Source organism: Leptidea sinapis, chromosome 30 (genome assembly GCF_905404315.1).
Source record: "Leptidea sinapis chromosome 30, ilLepSina1.1, whole genome shotgun sequence".
Lineage (NCBI taxonomy): Eukaryota > Metazoa > Arthropoda > Insecta > Lepidoptera > Pieridae > Leptidea > Leptidea sinapis.
Window position 1 is genome coordinate 8793721 of NC_066294.1, and position 27970 is coordinate 8821690.

General features: G+C 33.7%; 1 protein-coding gene across 1 annotated transcript; it reads left to right on the forward strand.

The window, feature by feature from the left end:
• Positions 1 to 27689, forward strand: LOC126973701 (branched-chain-amino-acid aminotransferase, cytosolic). The gene is made up of 8 exons (XM_050821030.1): positions 1 to 416; positions 5928 to 6116; positions 9961 to 10170; positions 13263 to 13493; positions 15347 to 15530; positions 18519 to 18641; positions 23447 to 23601; positions 24526 to 27689. The coding sequence occupies exons 1-8, from the start codon at positions 396 to 398 to the stop codon at positions 24712 to 24714; spliced, it is 1302 nt and encodes a 433-aa protein (XP_050676987.1). The 5' UTR covers positions 1 to 395; the 3' UTR covers positions 24715 to 27689.
• The last annotated feature ends 281 nt before the right edge of the window (positions 27690 to 27970 follow it).

Here is a 27970-nt window from a genome sequence, read left to right on the forward strand (position 1 = left end):
GACCCAGTACAGCGTTCAGCCGACCTCTTGCCACCTTCAGGAGGTGCGCGACGCATATTCAGTACGTCGCGACGCGGTCACAAAGTACGCCACCGTTACTGCGTATAAAATTTACCTAACACTGATGTGCGTAATCCTTATTTTGATAGCTCCCGTTATCGTATGCTTCTTGTCGTGTGTTGAGTATGAATGGCTTCGGCAAAGGTCAGGCCACAATCTTATCATTCGCTCTTTAAATATTTATGCTGTAGACCAGGAGAAGTCAGTTAACACTGAGCATCTAACGAATAGACTGTGACAAGAGAAAATATCGCGCAAACAAAGTGTAGAGCTGTGATAGACAGTTAAAATACGTGAATTATTAAGTGAGAACGCATTATTTTGTGACTGCAAATATGCCACTTCGTCGTAGTAAGGTAAGATTTAAACTATGTGTTATTTAAATGACCAGTAATCCATATAATTTAATTTAAATGTACCTTAACATAATTTTTTTCGTAAGCATTTAAAATTGATAGGAAATCATAAATTAATAATTGTTTTCAATAATATTTTAAAATAGAATCAATAATTAATGTATTCAATATATTATAATCGAAAACAAAAAAAAATATCTGAGTGAAATTGAAAAACAAATAAAGCACCTAATAGAAAATATCTTATAATAATACTAGCTGACCCAGCAAACTTGGTATTGCCGATTTTAAAATCGCGATACAAAAGTAACTGTTGATCGTAGATGGGTGAAAATTTAAAGTTGTATGTATTTTTAATGCTGACTCATAATCAAACAAATTTAAAAAAAAATGTCAAAAAAATTTCGTGTTAACATTTAGGGGGATGAAAAATAGATTTTGTCCGATTCTCAGACCTACCCTCACAATTTCATGAGAATCGGTCAAGCCGTTTCGGAGGAGTTCAAAGTTTAACACCATGACACGAGAATTTTATATATTAGAGTAGACACACTCAAATTATATATCTTCAAATTAGATATAGCAGAGCCTGAATTACGGGAGCTAGACTACAGTAGAATATATACTATATTCTTATTATATGTTTATTAGATATGTTAGTACTTAACATATCTAATAAACATATTGATTAGGAAATCGTTTGCAACTATCGGGATTTGATCCCGGGACCCCTGCTCCATAGCGTTCGTCAGGGTCATTAACCACAGGGCTAAGAGTAGTTACCTCCAACTACAAATAAACATCATTTACAATAAATATACCGGTCTCAGTGAGTGGGTCATCTTTTTGCCGTTTGGTGTCGAGACACTTGGCCCAGATGGATGGAGATGGGGTCCAGAGGCGCGAAGATTAAACAAAGTACTATTTACGCGTCTCAATAGGGCTACTGGCAACCCAAGCGCTGGCAGCTATTTCAGTCAACGGATCAGCCTAGCTATCCAACGCGGAAATGCTGCCAGTATTCTTGGTACACTTCCCCGTAATTACAGTTTTAATTTAATGTAATTGTAGTATTAATATTGCGTAATATGTTTGTTTTGTTTGAATAAATATGAATACAAAGTAATCTTTTGAATGTAAATCTTGTAAAAGTTCACTTAACACTGAAAAATATATACAAATAAAATTTTATGAACGAACGGTGCTAACCGTTCGAAAAACCAAACAAGATTTTATAACGAGGCGTTACTCGAATGGTTAGCTCAGTGGGTTAGAGCACCGGTACGGAACGGCGGAGATCGTGGGTTCGAGTCCCGCATCGTTCATAATATTTTGTTTTTCATATTTTATTTGTGTATTAATCCTAGAAGTGAGGGTTATCACTTTAAAAACATAACACATTGTTTTGAAAAATATATTACTATCAGGTCTTGTCCACATACAGCGACTAACGAAAGGTCTTATTATCTTTCACTCACAGTGCCACACACTCTGTTTTGCTTCCGATTTACTAAAATATCTCATCAATACGTAACAGCTAAACGAAAAATATTAAGCGAGTGTTTACTTTTGAGCTTTATATTTCAACTTAATTTGACTTCACTTTGGTTAATTGCAAAACATTTTAAGTTTATTCAGAAAATTAGTTTTCAAATCATCAAATGAACACAACTAAAATAGGCAAGTACGTTTTATCATAATATATACGACGACCTGTATAGCCGAGTGGTTAGCGATCATACCTACTAAGCTTAGAGGTCCCGGGTACGAATCCCGGTAGGTGCAAGCATTTATATGATGAATATGGTTGTTTGTTTCCGAGTCATGGATATTTAAATGTATTTATGTATGTTTAAGTAAGTATATTGTATTAAATATATCATTGTCTTGTAACCCATAACACAGGCTATATATGCTTAACTTGGGGCAAGATAATTTGTGTAAAAAGTGTGTCAATATTATTATTATTATATGTTATGTTATAACATAACATATTATTAGTATACTTACAAAATTATAGCATAAAATTGCATACATGCACTGATAGTACTAATATTTATAATCGACGATCTCTACATTCAGTAACGATCATAAAATACCTGGGGCTCACTGTAAATCGTTTCCTCAATTGGAAAGAACATATACAAAACCTTACTCTACTCTACTGTACTCTACGCCTGAGAAAACTAATTCCCATTTTTCGTAAGCTTACAAATGGAGCTGATCTTGAAACACTAACTACAGTTTACTATGCTCCAGCTCTATTAAAATATATTTTGACAGTATGGGGGAGTGTCGGTTTTGTACATTAATGCAACTAGAACGAGGAAACAGAAGAATCCTAAAAATCCTACTCAGAAAACCTCTCAGATATAGCACTAATTGCGTCTATTCAGAATCGGGTGTACTTACGGTCCGCCAACTTTATCTGCAAACGACTATCCTAAAGAAGCATAAATATTTAACGACCTATTCTGAAATGAAATAAAAGTGAAATATGTAAAAATCCCCCACATTAAACAAATCTGAGTAGACGACTATTCTTCATTTACAGAACCGAATATATAATGCAACTAACGCAAGACTAAACCTATATATATATATATATATACCCACAGACTTTATTACAATGCAAGAAACAACCAAAAACTGGCTCCATGGGCTGAATTTCCATGAGACCGAGAATTTAATACAATAAATGATCTTAATAAATATACCTATACAAATCATAATGACATATCTAAACACTATCAAACCTTATTATTCATTCACATTCTTAGAAGATAAACTTTTATTTTATTTTAATTTCACTTTTGTATTCAAACTTTATTTTTATTTTATTTTATTTGATTTGACTCTGTAGGTCTGTCTGTCTTCTTGTCTTAAGTGTCTGGTATCGAGAAGTCACTTACAGCTGAAACACAGTCCACAATAGTTTAGCTGGCTTGCTGCCTATATTGTATGTATATAATTAATAATAAAATTTTGTAACATATTTTGAACTTGTAATTCAATTATTTATTGTTTTATTTGGGTAAAAATAAAGTTATTATTATCGGTGTGATGAAAATCGTATCTATAAAACCTTTATTCCAATTATTCCATCGATGAGTTTTGCAGGTCAATCCTACTGTCTCCAAACACAATTAATAAACCCATACATGTTGATTTTATTATATTTTTAAGTGAATAATAATAAAAATGTAAATCCCCATTATGCAACCCTTAGGCCCTACCTCCACGAGCATGTGCATTGCGGCGTGTTCACCCAGTCACCGCATCGACACCACTCGCTACGGAAACCCTACTTAAAGGCTACGAGTCGTACAATTGCTTTAATCAATAAAGTTATTTTAGATATTATGTCGCCGCGCTCTATCTTTAGCACGTGGCAAGACGATAACATAGTTAGCTCGTGGAAATAGCGCCTAACATCAGTTGGCCAATCGTTTTATGAGAAATAAAAGATAGATGTACAATACTTCATAAAATTTTTAGCAAACTTTGACCTTGAAAAGTGTGGGTGTGCAATTTATCCGAAATTATCCGGCCTTCGTCAGCTCAGCTATCTCAGACGTAATCTGACTCCGACAAGGAGTTTTCCACTTGGTCGCCGCAGAGGGAACTGCCCCCATGACTATACAATCTCGCATCCTTTCCAGATTTAATAACCTATATATTATAAGAGATTTCCACATATTCACTCACGAAATCTCCGGAGAATTTGTGATTCAGTGATCTATATGTCCAGGCAAAGTGCAAAACCTAGAGAAAAGACTTAATTCAAATTCGAAGTATTTTTGCTTCTTATACCGTCTCCGCGGAGGACGCGGTCGCGGGCATCAGTTCTATCCTAAACACATATTATACTCAAACGGATGTAGGTATTTCACAGCATTAGTTAGGATTTCTTCGGTAATTGATGCTCTAGTAACAAATTAATTTCAATTTTTCGATCCACGCTCTATCCTTATACTGACCACCATGGTGTTTATGAACTAAAATGTGACTCATAGTGGTCCAACAACACAAAAAGTTTATAAAAATTGTCTTATATAGGTACACAGGTTAAACTACTTACAAGGTTAAGCTTATCAGTTAATTTGCAATACAAATTAAAATAGGTTTAACAGATATTTAAATAAGCAATTATCTTTTTTATACATATCCAGCTCAATTTGCATAAGTATTGAAATTCCTTTATTTTAAATAGTTTATTGGGAAAACAATTTATTTCAATACAATAAATTTTTATTGGAACTCGAAATTGTTAATTAAAAGTTTATAAACTTAACTCGACGACTATCAATCAGTGTTAAGCTACACTACACATTAAGGGATTCTTTTAAGGCTTGTACAAAATGATCCCTGAAAATGTACAAAACAAATGTGTTGGGAAACTTTAATGTTTAATCAATTGTTAAAAACTGTTTGTGGGGTAAAAGTAAATAACATAATTATTTTCTTAATGATACCACAGACTGGGAATGGAGGGAACACCCAAAATTTTATAAATGTTATTGTACGACATTACATTGTAACCATATTTTTCTGAAAAAAGAGGCCTGCTCAGTTTCTTGCGCTCGTTCTTCTCAGGTCTGAGGCACACTATTTTTAATGGGTGGTAGATTTTGATGTTTAATAATTGATTTTCTCCTACTTTACTACTAAATGCTGGAAGAGTTACTTGCGGCCTTTCTTCTCTCTCAGAGCGCCATTTGTGTCCGAAGCTGTAGTAGTGTCTTGTACATTAGAAATGACATTAAAAAGTATTATAAAGGAATCAATTTTGAGAAAATAAATGCCTCCTATGCCTTTAATTATTTTAATAAAAATATATGAATTTGAACAGCGCGCCTATTTTGCGCAGTGGGCGGATAATCCTGCGATCCCAACTAAGAACAAAACCTTTAATCCGTGTAAAGATAATCGGATCATATTGATTTATAAGGACTATTCCTTTTTGGTCAGCGATTTTATTTAAATGGGGCAACCCGCTGGGAATACTGATACTGTAGAAAGATGCTCATAGACATCTGCAATATTAGAGACCGGGAGATGCGTTGCTGTCTTTTGAAAATATATCCATGACTATCATGAAGCATCCTTACGCAAACAATGAATTCAAGCTCTAAAGGTATCTAATATACGATAATTTATATTTATACAGTTTATTCTATATTACTTTCTATAGAATATTTGATATTATTTATACACGATTCATATATTGGATGCAGCACCTTTCAAACTAATTAATTGTTATGTATATTACAGCCATTTTAAAATACTCTGTTCGATTGAAAAGTCCGTTGATTTTCTTGCATCTTCTTTCTCACTCTACTTTTTTCAAACATATGGTAGATTCAGTAATTTAAAACAAATATTTATAGTAACCATTCAAAAGCGCTTAGTTTAAGCCCAATTGAATAAAGTTTTTGAAGACTTTGAAAGTAAATATGTGTAATATTGGCAAGCTAAATTTTGACGTTTAATGAATTGTTTCTTAAACAGGCATTAGTAAAATGGATATACGAGAACCAGCACAAGATGCAAACGCTGCGACGATGCAGTTCCACACTTCGGTACAAAGAGCTGGAAGAAAGCAGTGTCCCTTCACTCGAGCCCGTCGCTGAGGTGGCGCCCGCACACGAGCCCGCAACTAAGCCACGCCCACAACTCACACCCGACATTTCCTTCAAGGTAACGACCACCTGCGCAATATCACCACATTACGTAGCAACACGTCAATCTTTTTTGCTATTCAAATTTTTAACAAACATTTGTAATGATAATACGAAATACATACGCAAATATAATTATCTTATCTGGAGAAATCTTTTCCCGTAAAAGGTAAGGAATTACGAGCAGTTGTTGGGTATTGTTGGTTTTTTGCAAATGTTTTAATCATACAATTAAGATAAAACACCTATCTAATGTTTGTATTGAAGCGGTAATGTTGAATTCGTTATAGTAGGCTTATAATGAACTGTTTTACTGCGATCGTAGAAATTAATTATTGTGATGTTAAAATTTAATATCTTTATTGACTTAAATTGAAACTTTATTTGCAACATATTACGTAGTATATACAGTAGAGCCTTGTTAAGATGAAAACCTCCAAATCTCGAAAAAATGTTTTGTTACCCTTCCTTTCTATCACCAAAACCTCAACCCTCTATTATTCGAAATAATCAGTGGGTCACTGTCACCAAGCCATTTTGGTACATAGTTTCCCTCCATAACTTGAAAAATTAAATTTTACCTCTGTATCTCGAACATAGCAATGTTTTGTTTTACAGCCTTTATAACTCGATTTTTGAGACTTATTACCTCTATAGTTAGAAGAAAAATAAGTTACCTTTAAGAGTTTAAGATATCTTTGAAAACTCCTAGAATATATACAATGAATAGAATTACCACGAATTTATGACTCACGTTAACAAGTGTTTTATATTTTTTTTATTTTAAGGAATTTTTTGAAATGTTGATTTATAAATAAAAAAGATTCTGCTATTCAATTTTCAATATTAGATTTTGTTGACCATAATATCATAATATATAAATGTGAAAAATATTGTATATTGCTTTAAAATTTAATTTTATAGATTGATTAGACATTATTGATTCGACAACAAATTGTAGAAATAAATAAAATAAATTAGAAACTGGAGTAAAACTAAATACAAGTCACCCTACTTAGTAAATTTGGAGTTCCTCAAGGTAGTCTTATGGGACCCTTACTATTTTTAATTTATTTGAATGATTTACCCGATGTGGTTGACTATAACTGTGTATTATTTGCTGATGACATATCTATAATTATTCCTGACTATTTAAATTATAATATGACTATTATCAAAAAAATTTGAACTATATTGACATGGTTCAATGAGATTAATTTATTCTATAATATGACAACGACTAAATACATACAAATTTCATTAGATAGTTGTATGTATTTAGTATAATTATATAAAACACAACATAAGGCTTTCAATATAACACACAGTGACATAACTATTAAAGAAATAATCTCTATAAAATTTTTAGGCCTTTTTAACTAATACACTTGCTAACTAGCAATTGTAACAGGAGAGCTCATTGCGATACAGTGGCAGGCAAAATAAATAAGTTTTATTTTCGCTTTGAGAAGGCTCAGACAAACTGTATCCTTTAATGCTGCACTTACTTAATACCACGGTTATACTCGTATTGTTTCAGTTTTACGGTACGGGTTAAAACTATGGGGAGATCCCACGAATATTTCAAATGTTTTTCTGACACAAAAATGTGCTTAAGAGCTTTATGTAATGTCAGTCCTTTAGAATCGTGTAGACCATTATACAAAAAAGTACCGTCTGTTAACGCTTACTAGTCTATATATATTAGAAATTAGTATGTTCATTAAAAACATGCTGAACTTTTTAAACTAGCAAAATCCATATTAGGATTAAGAGATCCAACTCGCCGTTTAATGCCACACTGTAGAACAGCGCTTCATCAAAATAACGAAAATTATAATATAATTTAAAAGGCTCTTTATCCACCTCCAAAAAAATATTAGAGAGAAACCTAAGACAATAATCCATAAAAAATGAATATTTTGTCTAAGAGATAAATGCTTTTATAGTTTCCAAAAAATTCCTTAGCAATATGTAATGGTTTTTAAATGTTATTATTTGAGAGGTACCTTATTTGAGACCTACCGTCAAATATTTGTATGTCATCTTGCATTTACCAATTGTTAAAAACTAAATGACCTATATATTTGCCAAGTGGCACGTCATCGTCACACATTGTTCGCCACGAGAACACACGAGACTGGCTCTATACAAATATACAAAAGGCTGTACAAATATGTGCAGATGTTAGAACCTTAGAATATTTGTGTCAATATTGTAAGGTTAGAAAGTTAATGAATAACACGAAGCGTATGTTACAAAATTTGAAAGATACCATTGAGTGTCAAGATGCCACGCACACAAGCATCTTTACAAATACACACTACACGCAGAGGAGACCAATCCTTAATCTAAGATTGTCATATTGAAATGCAGATGAATTGACGAAGGGCATTAAATCTGGATTTCAAATAATACAAAATACTTAAGATATCGTTAGACTTATTTTTAATCGAGTCTCGGCTATTGTAATAGTTTGAGCTATATTGTCGAAAATGATGTTCAAAAAATTATACAATACAATACAAGATATAGCATGTTTTCGTCGCATTTGCAAAAAAAACCAGATAGTTTTTTTAAATAAATACCGTGGCTTTTGTACACTGGTGAAGGGTCAAGATATTTCAAGTTAAGTAAACATATCTTGTCGCTTCACGAGTACCTTTCTACCAAGCACGTAGCTAAATCTGGTTAAGCTTCGAGTAAGCTCTCGCACCATGCCCTACCAGATTCTACAACCACAATAAATGCAAGTTTTTAATAATATATGAAAGGTTTTTAAAAATTTCAGACTAAATTTACGCACATATGTGTAAGATATAACATTATAATTACCCTTGTAAAACAAATATTTTAAATATTTCATTTATTTATAAGAAAAAATTACGAAACGAGCATGGCGTTCACTTGATGGGTGGGCCAAGTTTTGAGCACTTAGGTCGACACTTTGAGACATAACATGTTAAGTTAACCAATGGGAGGCTCCTTTGCACAAGATGCCGGCTAGATTATGGGTACCACAACGCCTCTGCCGTGAAGCAGTAATGTGTAATCATTTTTTTTCGGTCTGAAGTCTGGGCGCCGTAGCTTGTGAAATTACGGGGCAAATGAGACATAACATCTTATGTCTCATGGTGACTCGGTTTTTCAAGAATCCTGAGCGGCACTGCATTGTAATGTGCAGGGAGTATCAATTATCTAAAAAATTTAAAGAAATAAAAATCTTGACTGTTGCTTTTCAATATATTCTTAATAATGTTATGTATGTACATAGGCACATAAGTGAATTTGCTAGAAACTGTCATAACCATAATGTTATATTAATAACAAACATAAACTTATAATGCCTACTACTCGGCTAAGTCGAGTTAGTAAGTCTTAAGGTTATTATAACATAAATGACTTTCTTAATGATACCACTGATTGGGAATTGAGCGACCGCCCACAGGCTATTAAATAATTATTTTTTATATACGATTTTACATTGTAACCATATTTTTATATAAAAAAGAGAAGCCCGCTGAGTTTGTTTCGCCCGCTCTTCTCGGGACTGGTATATCTCAGACCCGGGTGGTAGTCTAAGACTTTCAATAAGAAGGTGATTTTATATCCTGTTTTGAATAAAAATATTTGAATTTGAATTGAGACTGCGAATGATATGTCCTTTTACGTGCATAGAACGTCATTGCACTCAGCTAAAATTTACGTATTTAAAGTCACAGCAAAGACTGAATACGCTCTAAAGATCTGAGCCTAAAAACGGCCAATACAACGAAGACTTTTATTAATAACCTAGAACGACATTGTCATTGTTTGTGTCACAGCGTGATAACCCTTTATGTCATTGACCTGCTCTTCCGCAGTTTGACGACTTACAAGTGACGTTGGCCGCGCCGTATCAGCTCCAGAAGAAGCCAGAAGCGATAGACCTGGGCTTCGGGAAGTACTTCACAGACCACATGATGAAAATTAACTATCACAGAGAGCTGGGCGGCTGGCAGAAGCCAGAGATCTCTCCGTTCGAGCATCTATCGTTACACCCGGCTGCGAAAGCGCTGCATTATGCTGTTCAAGTAAGTTTGAAGATATACTTTATTCCTTTCCAAATCGGCAGTGCCTCAGAATAGATTCTCGGTACGGCACACTATTCCCTCACCAAGTTATCTTGTTTATAAGATGGTTTTTTTTGCATGCTCTTATAGCTTGTTTCAATAGATTTCAGAAAAATTCACTCAAATCATTCTAATTATAAGCAATCTATTAATACATCTATATGCATTGACAGAACGCTGCGCGAGCGCCAAAATCGCGCCGTTTATATGATGAATATGCATGCTTGTTTCCAAGTCATGTATGTTTATGAGTTTAAATATATGTTTAAGTAAGTATATTGTATTAAATATATCTTTGTCTTGTACCCACTGTACCCTAGTTTGGGGTAATATAATTTGTGTAAAACAGTGTCAATATTATATTATTATTGTCAAATATTGAATACAATATGAGTATAGGTGAACCTATACTATTTCTTTCCATACTAAGAATGTAGAAATGGGCTCCCAAATACATGTTACTGAGTCTACTCAACGCACCGTATCAAGCCATGACGGTTCTAGGAACGTATCAAGCGAAAATGTTTCATATCGAAAAGTATGAGACGTATGTCCACTAGTACACAATAACAACAATATGCATGTTTACGATAACAAAGAACTACTTAATGTTTTCATTTCATCATTCATGTCAATGTGATTGTGACGAAATGTTATTAATAATATTCTTCGATCAAATATGTACTGAATAAAGGTAACGGCCATAAAGCTGTAAAGGAAATATGGCCTCAACTAAACGTACCTCACTGTGTTTAGTGTATAGGCTTACAATATAGGCGTATGGATAAACTCACAGCGCGATAATTTTCGTGGCCAATTTCGATTTGTCGTTTTATATTCAAAGACTTCAAAGCTATCAATATTTAGGACATACAAATAATAGTATTTTATTAATATTAAAGCAAGGTTTGCAAAAGAAGTGTTCTAAATTGAATTTTTAGTTATTTGATACTGAAAAGTTTTTGAAGTCGGTTTTTTAAACGTATTTTTTTTATTTCTTACGTTTTAGTGTCAGTTAATAATAATATAAAATCAACCTGAATGAAAACTCCCAAAAAAAGCCGTACACGGACAACAATTATGTCATCCAGGTAGACGAAAATTTTCATATAAATGTTCATAAAATGAAAACTGCTGCGCCAAACTATGTAATAATAAATAAACCATTTTGGGACCAAATGGCATCTATTTCGCATCAAACAAAAGAAGAATTACGTAAATCGGATCATAAATCTCAGAGGAATCGGTGTACATACATAAAAATAATTACCGATCGAATTGATAACCTCCTCCTTTTTGAAGTCGGCCTCTTTACGAACTGATGTAGTTTCATGACGTTTACCAAGTGTTGTTGCAATATGATCATTTATCGTTATTTAATATGTCATATTATGATGTTTGATCGAAATAGTTATAAGTGCGGCTTAAATACTATAAAACTTCACTTCTTTCGGGTGTCCCTAGATGGCACTGTTTTTGTTATATTAAAATAAATTCAACAGGCTTCCGCCATTTTTAGAGAAAAACCAACAAAACGAATTGCATCACATCTATATGAGTATCGTTTTGACATTTTGTTAATAGTTTGATTTTTTTTATTAATCATACAATGATGCATGACAGAGGCAAGCAATTAATTGTTCTTTTAACAAAATATTCGCTTTTTCTGCCGCAATTGGATATTTTTTGTAAATAGATCGATACATCCGAACATTCTCGAACAGTTTTCAATACAGTCATCATACCTCAAGTGGTGTTATACTTTCCGTGCCTGTTGTGTTCATGGACCGGTCATGTTGTGGCACAGTGTTTTGGGTAGGCTGCTTTACCAGAGGGCGCTGAATTTGTGCTTCGAAGATAGCAGTGCCGGATAAGTAAGAGTAGCAATTGCTACGGGCCCTGCGCGAAAGGGGGCCCCGCATATTTCAACCCACTCATGTCTGCGTGAGCGTAATTTTTTGAATGAGACTTATTAAGATGTGGTTTATTGAATTTACTTGATGTCACAAAAACGTGAAACTTTTCCAACTAAGACAATCCACATCATCAGACACTCGGTAACAGACTATTGCCAATATTGATCAAGGGCTCTTTGAAAGAATTTGTTACGGGCCCCGCGTTTACTTAATCCGGCACAGGTATGTAGGTAGGCATAAGCATCCAATAATGGCCGTCAAAAGATAAATACAATCATTACACCAATAATTGATCGATTTCATTATGAATTTATAAATTACATATAACTACGATGCCGCAGTCGCTCATCGTACCGCTTCGCTGTGGCGTATGTTTGAGCGAAGCGAGGTAAAGTCTGTGTACAAAAACAAAACAAAATTATTATTAATCAATCGTCTCAATTTTTAAATAAATATAAATAGCGCGTGCTAATTTAGAATAATTTGTAAATCATGTTTGTTTTTAATTATAATAATTGAATCAAGTCGAAATTCAAAATTCTGTCTCGACAATAATCTAGAAAATTTTCAAGGCTTTCTATGAGTTCAATTTTTTTTTAAATCGGTCCAGAAATGGCCGTGAAACAATTTAACACAGAAATCAATTGGAGTCACCTGGTGGGAGCTCCGCTCAGCTTCGCTTCGCTTTGCCCAATAATACATTGAGAACACATTTTGATTAAAGATTCGTCTTAATTTGCGCGGTCTCATATAAGTCATAATTTTTTTCGTAAAGAAGTAATTGAAAACAACAAAATATCAATAAAAAACAAATAAAGCTGAACTGTTTTATAATCATTATCTACTTAATTATATTCCGTAATTGGGTATTTTATATTTCCCGCAGACTAATAATTATTTATTCACATGTACAATCACAAGTATAATTTAGGTTTAAATATATTTTGCTGTTTTCATTTCCTTGAACTTCACTTCGCACTTCAATTACTTTATCCTTAATTGATTCTCGAACATTCGGTTTACGATAAAATACTCGGTACATTTACATTTTCGATGAAACTGCGCAATTAAATGTCACCTGTAAACAAACATTATCAAATGACACAGATAGAAAGATTAAAAAATGTTTGTTTTTAGTTGTTCGAAGGATTGAAAGCTTACCGGGGGGTCGACGATAAGATACGGTTGTTCCGACCAGACCTGAATATGCAGAGGATGAACCTGGCGGCACAGAGATCTGGTCTCCCAATGTTTGACGGGGAGGAGCTCATCAAGTGCATCACGAGGCTGGTTCAGATAGACCAAGAATGGGTGCCGCACTCCGAAACCTCGACACTGTATATACGACCCACGTTGATTGGCACTGAGGTAATATACCCTGCAACATTCAAATAAAGAGATGAACTTCATGATAAATCATTACAGCCAGAATGTACGCCGGCCCTTAGTGTATCACCTATTGCCTGTGCTCCCTCGAGGCACAATAGAAGTGGGAAACTCCGTTGCAGAGGATGCCGGCTAGATTATTAGTACCACAACGACGCATTTTTCTGCCGGTAAGCAGTAATGTGTAAGAATTATTGTGTTACGGTCTGAAAGGCGCTGTAGCTAGTGCAAATACTGGGCAAATGAGACTTAACTTATCTTGTGTATCTAGGTGACGAGCGCAATTGTAGTGCTGCTTAAGAATTCTGAGCGACACTGCATTGTAATCGCGTATCAATTACCATCAGCTGAACGTTCTGCTGATGCCATCCCTTATTGTCATAAAAAAAAACTAGAAATGCACCAATGAAAATAGGTTTATTTCTCACTTTGAGTTACTCACAATTACAAGGGAGTAATACATACATTGCGGCTTTAAGATACTTGAGAAATAGTTATTAAAGTAACCGGCAGCCGGTATTCTTATACCTATCGCTATGTCGATTTTTTGATAAATATTCCTTATTTTACGACTCGCTGACAAACGTAGAATTGGCTACGTTTTTGAAAATTTTTGTCTCTCTGTATGTTTTTTATACTTTACTCAAGAATCGCTTGCCCGATCTTGATAAAAATTGATGTGTAGTAAGTTAATTAGAAATAGCTTTTAAGTACTTTGGATGTTGTTTTTAATACTACAAAAGAGGAAAATAAATTAATGTTAATGATTGGAAAAGTTAAATAGTTTGTAAATAGTATAAATCTAGTTTATCTTATCACAGCGGAATAAATTACTTTAAATATTATAATCAAAAGAATCCATGTCAATTCCAAGTTATCAATGAGCATTAATTACTTCGAAGGAGCTCAGATATGACTAGATTGAAATTATTCTTACTTGTTATCGTAAGACGTTTTGTTTTTGTTTGAGAAATGGTTTCCTTTTTGATGATATTTGTGCAAAAACATAATATTATGAAGGTGAGCAGGTGAACTAACTTGATTCTTAGTATAATTTTAAGATTCGGTTGGGGACAAAGTTATAACTAGTACTGGGTGAGTCTGTAATCCGTCCCTATTGATCGTCTTATGGAAAGGAAAGTAGTACCCTCCTCTTACAGTACTAAATTCTTTAGAATAATTCAACAAAGGTAGATTTAAAATAAATCTAACAAAAATAAGTACTATGAGTCCGGCCCTGTATGACTGCTTCAATTTATTTTGTTGTGTACTCGTTTTAATTTTGTCCTAACTCTAAACAGTTTTTTATTTTTAAGTGATATGATATGAAACCAAACATAATTATCAACTGTAAAGTAGATTCTGTAGATAAAGTGACAACGTGAGAGTTAAACTAGACGTACCAAAATTTTGGTCGATGCTTCACTCGGGCAGTTGGCTCAGTTTGTGAGAGCGCTCCGACGGAATCCGAGAGTAGAGGGAAGGGTGGGGGAAGGAGCTCGAGTGCTATGTAAAAAAAGTGCCCGTATAGCAAGCGGGCCCCACGGTATAGGGGCCCCGCATATTTATACTCACCTCTGCCTGAGCGTAACGTTTTGAGTGATACTTATTATTAGTTTACTTGATGTCACAAAAATGTGAAACTCAGACAGGACAGACACTCGGTAACCGACTATTTTCAAAATAGATCAAGGACTCTTTGAAAAAATTTGCTAGGGGCCCCACGTTTGCTTTAATCCGTTACTGTCACCATATTCAATGTCATTTAACATGATCAAGCATCTCTTTATTTTAGCTGTCCTTTTTAATTCGAAGTACATTGCTTTATTTTGCAGCCAACATTTGGAATTATAGAGCCAGAGTCAGCATTGTTGTTCGTGATACTCAGTCCAGTGAGCGCGTACTACAAGACCAACTCGGACGGCGCTGTGTCCATCTACGCGGACCCGAACGTGGTGCGGGCGTTTCCCGGCGGCGTCGGCAATAGGAAAGTCGGATCTAACTACGGACCCACTATCGGTACTATTATTTTATTACTCACTAGCTGTTTCCCGCGAATTCGTCCGCACTAACCAGTGTTTATAAGTTTTTGGTCCAATGCTGCCACATACATATATACAAAACAATTATAATATATTATCTCTCATCGTTAAGGCTGCGTTTGTAAGCAACGTTTTCGTTCGACCGTTCTTTCTCCGACTTACTTTGCAAATCCGACTACCACAACCTTTTCCAGTGGGAGGTTCTTTGTACAGAATGTCGGCTTGATTATGGATACCACAACGGCGACTATTTCTGCCGTGAAGCAGTAATGTGTAAACATTATTGTGTTTCTGTCGGAAGTGCGCCGTAGATAGTGAAATTACTGTGCAAGACTTAACATCGTATGTCTCAAGGTGACGAGCGCAATTGCAGTGCCGTTCAGAATTTCAAGAATCCTGAGCGTCACTGCATTGTAATGGGCAGCGCGTATCAATTACCATCAGCTGAAGGTCCTGCTACGAATCGAAATAGTCTATTAATTTTTTTTCATATAGCCTATAACACTCACAAGTAATGTGGCTTTCTATTGGTAATATAATTTTCAAAATCGGTTCAGTTCAGAGATCAACCCTCACAAACTTTACGTCTTTATAATATTAGTATAAAACCTACTGCTATATACATTGTATTGAGTAGATATATTCTATTTCTTTTTACTTCGATTCATAATGACATATCCAAAATATCGAAGTGGTATTTAAAGGGTTAGCCTTATTTAGTAATCCTTTAACATTAGGTTTTAGGTATAAATAAATTATTACAAAACTCTTAAATTCATTATTGTTATACAGATACAATTTAACATAAAATAAGTAAAAGAAAATAACGGGTTGCACTGCAGGAGTGCCGGTGCATTTTGGAATGGTTCGGGAATAATTTCGCAGGAATTATTTATCAGTATAAAGTAATAGCATTTATATGGTTAAATACAATATTCATTTATTGCGCTATCGTACACAAAAATGACCATTTATATTATATAAAATATAGTGTAAAGTGCTGAAACTGTAAACTTCGATTAAAAAGAGTTTCTTGCCACTTCTTCTAATTAAAGCCCAAATTTTCATAAGTGTCATTTAGGCATAATTGAATAAATGAGTTTTGTTCCTTCTTATTTCAAAATTATGATAGTCAACACTAGTTTCTCTTTTATTATATTAATGAAAAATTGAGTTTTCCTGCGGAATACCACAGCCTTAACACAGATCATTCCTCTTTCTGGTATTCAGGCATCGTGTTGTGAATTATTAATGTCCGTAATAACTTCGATCTAAGAGTTATATTTCAATCCCCCAGGAACAGTATGTTTTCAGAATGAAATCTCTCTTTGAAATATAATTTGATGAGAATATTTTTTTACATCTCTATTATTTTGGTAGGTTCATATTTGCATAAATATTATGGCACGTACTGAGATAAACTTTGACAATATACATAATTATCATACGATGTTTTAACTTTTAAAATATCACTAAGATAACAGACAAACAAAAGAAGTTATCTCGAAAGAGGTTAGTACTATCATTGCTAATATAATACGGATATGATTGTATAATATGACAATTTTTTATCTAATTTTATGAAGAGTTTGCCTAATTCTCGAAACAAACCCATGATGCAAAAATATTATTGATTCTTATAAGGACTGGATCAGCGAATTCCAATTTTGTCACTATTACCAACTTGTTTATGTTGAGAAATACCGATAATAATCTAGTCCTCATTATATTATTCTCTCTTCTTTACTTAGAATATGTGTGAGAGTAGAGAGATTTGTATATTTGTATGTAACGAACAAATTTAAAAATTGCAAGACCTATTTAAAAGTCTTTTATATTTGACATTATAGTTCACGATATACGATTGCTTTTTGCTTAAACACTTCAAACATATCTGTTATATGGAGATATAATAATAGAAAATCATGCTCATATTTTACTTTAAAATACAGCCTGAACGAAGTGGCGAGCGATTAAGCTGCAGACATTTATAAAATTCATGCTTTCCTGAAGAGTTTTTAGTTAGTTTACGCCATCACATGGTTGGTAATTGTTGTTCACTTCAGTAAACCATATTATTATATAAAATATTAAATAAAATGTCGACTCACCCTCCCTAATAAATAAAATAAGCTTTAGAATTCCAAGGAAATCATCTCGTTCCCGCAAATTATTTTCCATAGATATGTGTCATACGAACTATGCAAAGAATACTTATTTTAGAAGAACTATTAACGTGTACAACAGTCCTCTTTTAGTAGTTGATATATTTCATCTTTCAATTGGTAAATTAAGATGCATTTAAGAAAATTATTGCACTCTTTTTAGATAATTGTCAAAATTGTAATAACTATGTATAAGTTGCGTCTATACTTGAAAATTTTCTTTTGTTTAACTTGTATGGGAATCAATCTGGATATTAAATTTACCCATATCATGTATATAATTTGTTACAGACTGTATGTTCCCTGAAAATAAATAAATAATAAAACTAAATATAAGAAAACAAAAAATGTTTAGTAAATAGTCAAATAACTAAAAACATGCTTTTAGTTTCGTTTATTTATAAAAGCGTGATTATTTAAACTATTATTTGCATTATTGAATTAAAAATTCTCTTTGGTTTTCGAAAATTTCCTAATATTAGATAAATCGGTTAAATATAATATAAAATTAACACTAATTCCTGCCTTTTCGACGATACATGAAAATTAAATAAATCTTATTTGCAAATTGAAAAATAGAATAATTTTTATTAAATTAATGTAATGTCATCGGTCCTCGATAAATGTACCAAGTATGAAAGAAATTTGGCCGTTTAGTCTGTCAAAATCGCGCCCAAATGAGTCGGTTACAAACAAACATTCATACAAGTGAAGCTAATAAAAGGCGTGTAAAAGACTAAACATCCTATAAACACTGGGGGTGACTAAGACGCAATATATTAATAATTAATAATTTTCAGAGATAACATCCCGGGCGGCGAAACTGGGTCACCAACAAGTATTATGGCTGTTCGGACCGAACCACGAGCTCACAGAAGTCGGAGCCATGAATATATTTGTTGTTTATATCAATGAAGATGGCGGTGAGTAATTTTAATTAAAACCTTTATGAAAAAAAAACATAGTCCTGAGTTACCCGAATACACATCGCAACTTAGTTGGAAAAAATCGTAACTCTACACGTTTTTGTGACATCAAGTAAATTGAATATCCACATTTTAATAAGTTTCACTCAAAAGTTTTAACTCAGGCATTGTGCCGTACGCCACTCTCGTTTTTGGTGTATCTGAAAAATCTACTGCCCTGGGGCCCCGTTTCGCGCAGGGCCCGTAGCAATTGCTACTCTACTACGTGGTTAATCCGGCACTGATCTTTACAAAGTTATTTTTAGAACGTAACTGATTCTTGACTAGTTCTTAGTGATAATGGAAAAGAGTCTTACCGTTTTCCTTTTGTCTGTTGTGTTATTGTGCTTACAATCATAAAATCAACGCCTCCAGAAGCGATGACTGTGTGTACCTACGATTTTCCCTTTTTCTCGGTCTTGTTATTCATGCCTGTTTTATTCCTGGCAATTCCATTCATGCAAGCTCGTATATTCTAAGCATTCTTAGCATGTTCGATTAAATGTACTTACTTTAAGGTCCACTTTTTCAACACCTATTTTTATTGATCCACTTACCTACCTCTCCGTAAATGTTATAAGGGGGCATTGCCTTTTGGGATAGTCGTACCGACTCTAACACACATGGGAGAAAGGGGGCGAGTCTGTACAAATATCGTGTAACTTTGGATTTTGATTTATCACCGTGACTCTTTGGTAGCCGACAGCCGATATCAATGCCATCTTAGTGCTGAAGAAGAGAGCTATTCGCGCTATTTATAACCTAGTTCCTAAGGTTAGAAAAATTTGAAGAAATTAATTTAACTGTTGCATTTCATTATATTCTTAATAATGTTATCTATGTACATCGGCACATTACCGAATTTACACACACGACAAACGAACACGAGGAACAAACATAAACTTACTAAAAAAAACTAAACAAAAGTTGATGTAATGCATATATCAATTTCACTACAATATAGTGTTATAAACACCAATACAAGTGTCGTGTGTGTATGTGTAAGTTGGTTGTCGCTATCATCGCTCGCTGACCCCGCGACCGACCCACATCTGTAGCAATAAACCTGCTTCGACACATCATCATTCTAGAATTAACTTGTTTTTATCCAATAACAGCTCAAATTGTTTTAACAGCGACTAAAAAGAAATGCCTTTCAATATCAAATAAATAATAGTGGGTGTGTGTATACAATTGAATCAATATGTATAAATATATCATACGGATATAAAATAAAATATATATGTATCATGTAATAACCAGTCCTCCTTTGCACCGGATGCCGGCTATATTATGGGTACCACAACTGCGCCTATTCCTGCCGTGAAGCAGTAATGTGTAGGCATTACTGTGTTTCGGTCTGAAGGGCGCCGTCACAGACATGGATCCAAATAGATGCCGCGAGTGTATGTACTTCGCGTGTCAAAAAGAGGAGTAATGCTCTTCCTTTGACGATTTTCTTTTATTTTTTATTATGATTTATAATACATTGCCAATTTTAGTAATAAGCAATACCAACTATTGATGTACTGAAAACGTCAACTAATGATGAGGTGAGTGGCCATACGTTAGGCTCGATGCAATGGCATTTTTAACGACGCCACAGTACGAACAAAAAAAAGGGCACGCTTGGTTTTCATACAGACGGAGGGATTTGCGTTATCTACTTAGATCTATGTCTGTGGGAGCCCTCAATCCTATTAATAGTGATAAAAGAGGCGTAGCTAGTGAAATTACTGGGCAAATGAGACTTAACATCTTATGTCTCAAGGTGACAGTTGAAATGCCGCTCATAATTTTTGGGTTTTTCAATAATCTTGAGCGTCACTGTATTGTAATGGGCAGGGCGTATCAATTACCATCAGCTGAACGTACTGCTCGTCCTGTCCCTTATTTTCATTAAAAAATGTAGTAAATGATTCATCCGTTCTTTTTGTCTTTATCTTACCTTTGTCGCTACTGAGTTACAAAACTGGGAGTAGTAATTTTAAACTTGGAGTAACATTTCATTGCGTTTATTAATAAGGCAGATGGTGATTAATATCTTAGAGTCAATTCCCTAAAATAGTTCACCATTACATTGTTACCTAGTAACCACAAAGTGGATGATAATTAATTCTTATAGTATTGTTTTAATTTTTTTTTAATTTATTTTGTTTGTAGAAACAGTTTATTAAATACTTAACTTTTAAAGATTTTAAAGAATTCAACAGTTATGAGGAAGCGTGTTCTCACTATGGTATCGACACACTGGAACAAAGAAGGAATCAAAGTGACATGTTACTTCTGCAAGCAATTTTGAGTGGCTCCATCGACTGTCCTAGTCTACTGTCAGCCTTTTCATTAAACGCTCAATCTTTAAGATCGCGTCACACGCGCCTTTTACATGTTCCCAAACCTAATACAAATTATGCCCAAAATTCCATAATTCCGCGTCTGTCACGAATTTATAATAAACAGTACGCTGAGTTTGACGTATTTCACTTATCAAAAATTAAGTTAAAAACAGAAATAATAAAACATCATCGTAAAAAATAACAATAATAGGTAACGCAACACACACAAACACACACGCACACACACACACCACACACGCATACACACACCACACATGCACACACACACACCACACACGCACACACACACACAGACACGCGCGCGCTATTGTAATCTTTTATTTGTTAGTATATATAGTACATTTTTAAGTCTATTCTGTTAATATATGATTTCTTTTTATAATTTAAAATGTATGTAATCCTTAGTGGCTTTATGTAAAACCTAGGTTAATTTTGTAAAAATAATTGTTGTGTAAGCTGTTGATTACTTTTATAATAATAAAAAATAAAAAAATAATGAAATTGCCGATTTGTACTGAAATATTGAATTCATTTATTTTTAATCAAAATAATTACCATTATTATCTATAAATTGCTGCCATCTAATAGGAAGGTCATTTAATCCTTTTGCAATAGAACTGTAGTGATCTAGATTCGACAAACTGAGTGAAAGTATTTTGTACTGCCTCCTGAGAAGAAAACTTTTCATCACGTAGAAAACTGTCCAAATCACAAAAAAATGGTAGTCCATTGGAGGAAGGTTTGGCGAATACGAGGGGCTGTTTCACTACTAGTTTTGCTATCACTGTTTGGAGTTCGGCACTGTAGACATCTGCCGTTATTGCTCGACCAGATCGGAGAAAGCTATAGTGAATAACACCATGCTGAGGCCACCAAACAGTTACCATTACCTTTTTATTGGTAAGCTTTTCTTTAGGACACTGTAGCTGCGTTTGTCCTGGGGTCAGCCATTGCATATTTCGCTTACGGTTATCGTAAAGAATCCACAATCTTGTCTAAAGTGAATAAAAAAAACTACTAAACGTCGATAATCGAATGTTTCACATTTTTTAATAGAAGAACTACATAGGTAGCATTTGAAAGAAGTACCTATTACAATAAAAGGGCAATTTCATACTTTAGTCAATCTATATATATAAAAGAGAATGTATGTTCCCTAATTACTCCTAAACTATTCGACCGATCTCAATGAAATCTTTTGTAATAGATTCGTTGAACCTCAAGGAAGGTTTACATGTGTAATTTATATGGCAAAACAACGTTTGCCAGGTCAGCTAGTACTAAATAAAAGCCACTTGCAATGCCTTCCACAAGACTCCATAAAGTCAGTAATTCTTTTAAATGTCAATTATATCGTTTCCATAATAAACTTCCCGAACAGATATTAAGTCCATAAATAAATTCAAAACCTTCACAAAACGTAAATTAAGCAGAAAATGCTATTACAATATCCAAGATTATTTAAATGAGACAGCAGCCTGGAATGGAATTGATCTACTTAAGTGTGTTTTTTTTAACCGACTTCAAAAAGGAGGAGGTTATTAATTCGAACGGTATTTTTTTTTTATGTATGTACACCATTTATATGGAGTTTTCATTCAGGTTGATTATATATTATTATTAAATGACACTAAAACGTAAAAAATAAACTACGTTTAAAAAACCGACTTCAAATACCGAAAAGTATCAAATAACTAAAAATTTAATTTAATACACCTCTTTTGCAAACCTTTACCTTTAATATTAATAAAATACTTTTATTTGTATGTGATACATATTGATAGCTTTGAAGTCGGTGCCAAGCCAAATGTAATAAAGGTACCTACAGTCGCCACGCGTGACTTTGGGCGGGATAGCTTTGTCTAGAACAAAACAACCCAAGCGGACAGACACGCTTGGCCAGACAACCTAAATAATTACAGTAAGTAAGCTGTTTATAATATTTTTATTTTGTTTAGGGCTTGGCACTGACTCAAAGCTATCAATATGTAGCACATACAAATAAAAGTATTTTATTAATATTTAAGGTAAAGGTTTGCATAAGAGATGTATTAAATTAAATTTTTAGTTATTTGATACTTTTCGGTTTTGAAGTCGGTTTTTTTGAACATAGTTTATTTTTTATTTATTATTATAAAATTATGTGTATGACTGAATTTAAACCATTGTTAATCAATGTTATGAGTTAAATAAACCTTTTCATTTCATTTGTGCTGTAGTAAAAGGCTATTGGCGCTATTTGTAACCTAACCTACAGGTTTAGATCCAAAATGAACCATTAACTCGCTGGATAAGTATAAGTACGCTCTTAAAGATCTTTAGTAGATACAAAATTTAAATAGTGAAAGTTAGGTGACAGTCTTTTGACAGCATTGTATCCTAATTGTCAATGTCATTGTCAACTAGACAAGCAGCTGAGCACGCCGCCGCTGAACGGTCTAATACTGCCGGGAGTGACTCGACGATCTATACTAGAGCTGGCTGGAGAATGGAAGGAGCTTACTGTCAAAGAGGAGGTGCTAACTATGCAAAGAATAGCTGACCTCAACCAACAAGGGCGGGTGAGTGACATTTACGCTGAACTTACCTACCTACCTTTACTTACTTATCGAAACCTATGCCTATAAAGAAAAGGAAAAGTTAACACTCTTATAAAATATGTTAAAAAATCTGTTACAATTAATCAGTATTCGAAATCAGTATTTGAAAATCTGCGAATCTTTTTTGGATCTGCTTTTTATAAGAAATGCCAAAACAATGAAGCCGTTTACGCGAACACTTGCCTTGATCTTTTATTGCTGATTAGACAGAGATATCCATACTATAATGTGACGTCACATCTTAGTTTTGCGATAGTAGCGCTATACAAATTTTGGTTATGCGAGATAGGGACAGGAGACCCTTACACCAAAAGATTTAATGCCTGTAGCTTTGTATTTCTTTGATTGATTTTAATTTTATTTTCAGTTAACATAATTATTTTTATCTTACTTTGTTATAAAAGCTGAGATAATTTATGCGTCTAGATATAGCCTCTTGCTGCTAGACAGCCGTTGAGAACAGGCCAGGTTTATTACTTTAATGTACGTGACAAGCTGTTTTACACTCGCGATTTGTACGCCACTTTGAGTTAGTGTACGTGCTTTGCTCAAAATAGAGGTAAACTGTCAACCTTTTTTCGACACTCACAGCTGTTACATTCTATCTAGACGTATATATGATCTAAGTATAAATAATATTAAAAAATATGTGGGTGTACCAGCGTAAGAAGTGAATCTTCGTTATGACTTATCATTTTTCTACTGTTTACATGTTGACATTTCATCAGAAAATTCTTGTTTCAGTAAGTTTAACTGTTGTTTTCTAAATAAAATATATGGCGATCATTTTTCACTAGGAATTTCGACGTTTTCCAAGCTGCCATAAGTTCAATATTAATATAATCAACAGACATGATGACCAAATAATCGTAAAATTGTCAACAGTTGCTAGAAATGTTCGGCGCCGGTACTGCAGTGGTAGTAACGCCAATCAGCAACGTTGGCTATCTGGACACCAACATCCCAGTGCCCACAATGCAGCAGCACAACCCGGTGTACCAGCGGCTCAAGGACACCTTGCTGGCCATCCAATATGGCCACATAGAGCATCCCTTCGCCAAGGTTATCACGTAGTGAATCCTGTGACTGAGTGACTTAATATTTGCTATGTGCTAGTTGTGTAAAACATAAACTTATCTCCTTGTAAATATTTGTGTAAAGGCCTTATGGTTGATGTGTTTATTGAAGCAATGTTATTGAACAATGAGGCCAAAACAATAGCGTATAGTTTTAGGAATCATTCCTACACATCGTCGAAAATAAGTCGTTGGTACCGAAACACACAAACTAGATGCTTCGTTGGAGGTGAAAACGCGTGTCGGTACGTATTTTCGTCGTGTTTCACATTTTATGTAAATCTTCATATTTTTCTTAGCTTTATGGTTGTGAGTTAGGTGAAATTGTGAAAGTGCTGCTATATTATATTAAGAAAATAATTAAATAATAAGTTTTAGAGGCAAAGCCTAAAGAAAGGTACATATTGGTTGTAACAATTATGGTATTAAGATTGCAAATATTTAGGTGCTTCTAATTCTAGAAATCTAAATAAGAAGATACTAGAAGTGACACCCCGCGTTAAAAATAACGCCACAGACAAACAGCGAGTAATTAACGATGTAATTAATCGAAACTGCATACGTGTAAGAATGAGTCATAATATGGTGTATTGCAGTACTTGTAAGTGCGGAAATTCTTCCACTACAAAGTATTGCATTTCATCGCTAAGTTTTTCTGTTTCAGTAAGATTAACTAAACTGCTGTTTTTTAAATAAAAAATATATTATGGCGACAATTTGTCACTTGGAGATTCATTTTCACTAGTAGATTTATTCTAATTACTGCCGTCATACCATTGTTGCACAAGAGGACAGTCATACCGCAAGGACTAAAGAGCTTATTACATTATTCAATCTGTAACGAAGTTAAAACAACTTTAATTCAATTTAGTGAGGTAGATCTTACATTTTCTTAACTTCTAAATCAATTCCAATTTAGGAACGCATTGCTACGATTTATTTGGCGTTCGTTCATTGTTCAAGACGTCGTTTTCATATGAGACAGATTTTTTTTTAATGTATCTAAACCTGGCACTTTCTCTTCTTAATTCTTCTAATGTCTATTATTAGAGCTAGGTCAAGCCCCATCTTCTGATGTCTTGACAAATAAGGCACCTTCGGAACGTGCGGCCTAATGTAAAATTCTACTTCAGGAATCTGATTCGTCTGTCAAATTTAGTCTAGTGTCATCACTAGCACCCAGCTTGATTGAAGAACAATTGATTACGACTTCTTCTGATTAAAGCTCAACCCTTTACGAAGTAGCGGTAATATGTAAAAAAAAATTGACATTCGTAAATGTCACTTCCTTGACCTAGATAAATAAAGTGAATTTGATTTCATTTAAAGCATATCTAATTAAATTTCCTGCAGATTGAATAATATGTAAAGCTCTTTAGCATTTGTAACATATCTTTTACCTCCTCATTTAGATTACTATGGTTGAAAAGATCGGCAAAAATTCCTGTTACCAATATAACTATGCAACTACGCTATTTAGTAAAACTATAACGTAAGACGGTTTAAGGTGTCGATTTGAGTTTAGTTTTTTAAAAAAAGAGCAAAATTGTGAAAGGCTCTTTAAAACACCAAACAGTTTTTTGAATTTGTGTCAGTTTGTTTGTTTATTAGTGCATGCTAATCTCAGAATCCGCAAAACCGTTACAAATGTTGTTGCACTGATGTGATCTTATTTTAATTGACGCAAACAAAAAATGAGTTAAAGTTTTAAGAAAACAATAATTAAACCTTCGTTCATTGAGATAATGCACCGAAGTAAATAGAAGCAAAGTCTCGGGCGCTTGCTGCTAAGTCTCTTAGATGTATTCCACCAGTGCTTCTTATAACTTAACAGTGGTTTTATTGAATATTGTGAACTGCCAACTATTTAACTAAGTGTTAATTTTATGTTTCTAACGATCGGTTTTTACTTAAGCTGTAACCAAGGACGCACTGGTTTATTGTAAGATATGTAAATTGTATATCTAAGTATGATACATTTATCATACTTAGATATACGCTCCATTGAGCGAAAATACAATTACGCTTTAAATAAATAAAATAATGTGAAATGAACACACACGCCCGCTTCCTTCTTTGATATTCTAAGGCCTATTTATTGCTGTTGATCAAAACGATAGTTTAGTAGAAGCTCGGAGAATTGCCATCACTAATGTGGGAATAGTATTGCCAATCTCTTGCGCTCCCTCGCACGACTGAGTGGGGCACTTATAGTGATGTGGCGTCTCACTGTCGATAATTACGATATAACTTCTTCCCTTTTATAATTAGAAAACTTATTTGTTTTAGGAAATTAATTTAATGTTGATTTCAGATGATAATGTACATTCACGGATATGTACAACTTTTTAGGGGGACTATTTTACTATTATCAGAAACAACCAAACCGCTTACACGTAATACATTATCAAAAAATGAATATCCACATGAACACGTTGCGTTAAATGTGACGCATCGTTTTAACCAGTTTATTTTTTAATCATTGAAAGTTATATCTGATGTATCTAAGTATTAGTTAAAATCATAGATGTAGAATACGACGTTAGAAAATCTAGTGAAATAATTTGTTTTTATGATTTTTTTGTAATATATAACTATGATTAATTGTGAATAGAGGCTAAAAATTTCTAACGGTTAGTCAGTCTTTTCGTACATTAATTTAGAACATTTTACAGCGATTATGGTGGGTTCCTGAGCTATTTAAGCGCGGGTACTGTAACTTGTAAATGTATTATAAACAAAGCTAACTGCTTTTCTAAGTTATATTATAAATGTATTTATTGTTACGAATCACTGGTTGCTTTTCGATCTGAATTAAGTCCAACATACGTAATTATTAGATAATTTTAAAATATTAGACAATATTATTACGCTCATCTCTCAAAAGTGAACCGAAATGTAATAGATAATTCTAGTCTAAGAATATACACGAATTTAAGTTATTATTTACATTATATGTATTTATCTGTTGAATGGTTTTTATTTCATATTTATCTCCTTAAACTGAAATTCAAATAAGTAATCATATTTTTTTAAGATGTGCACTATTATGCTACATCTATTTTTATAAATAAATTATACTTATTGTTGATGTATTAGATAATATAGAATTTGAAATCATTATAAACAAAATTATGTTTTGTGTCTACCATCAATTTGCTTTAAATAAGTAGTCTGGGCTTCACGTACCGATATTTTAAGCTAGTGTTTTTCAGGCATTTTTAGCGGTATACTTAAGTTTACACGGCAAGTGC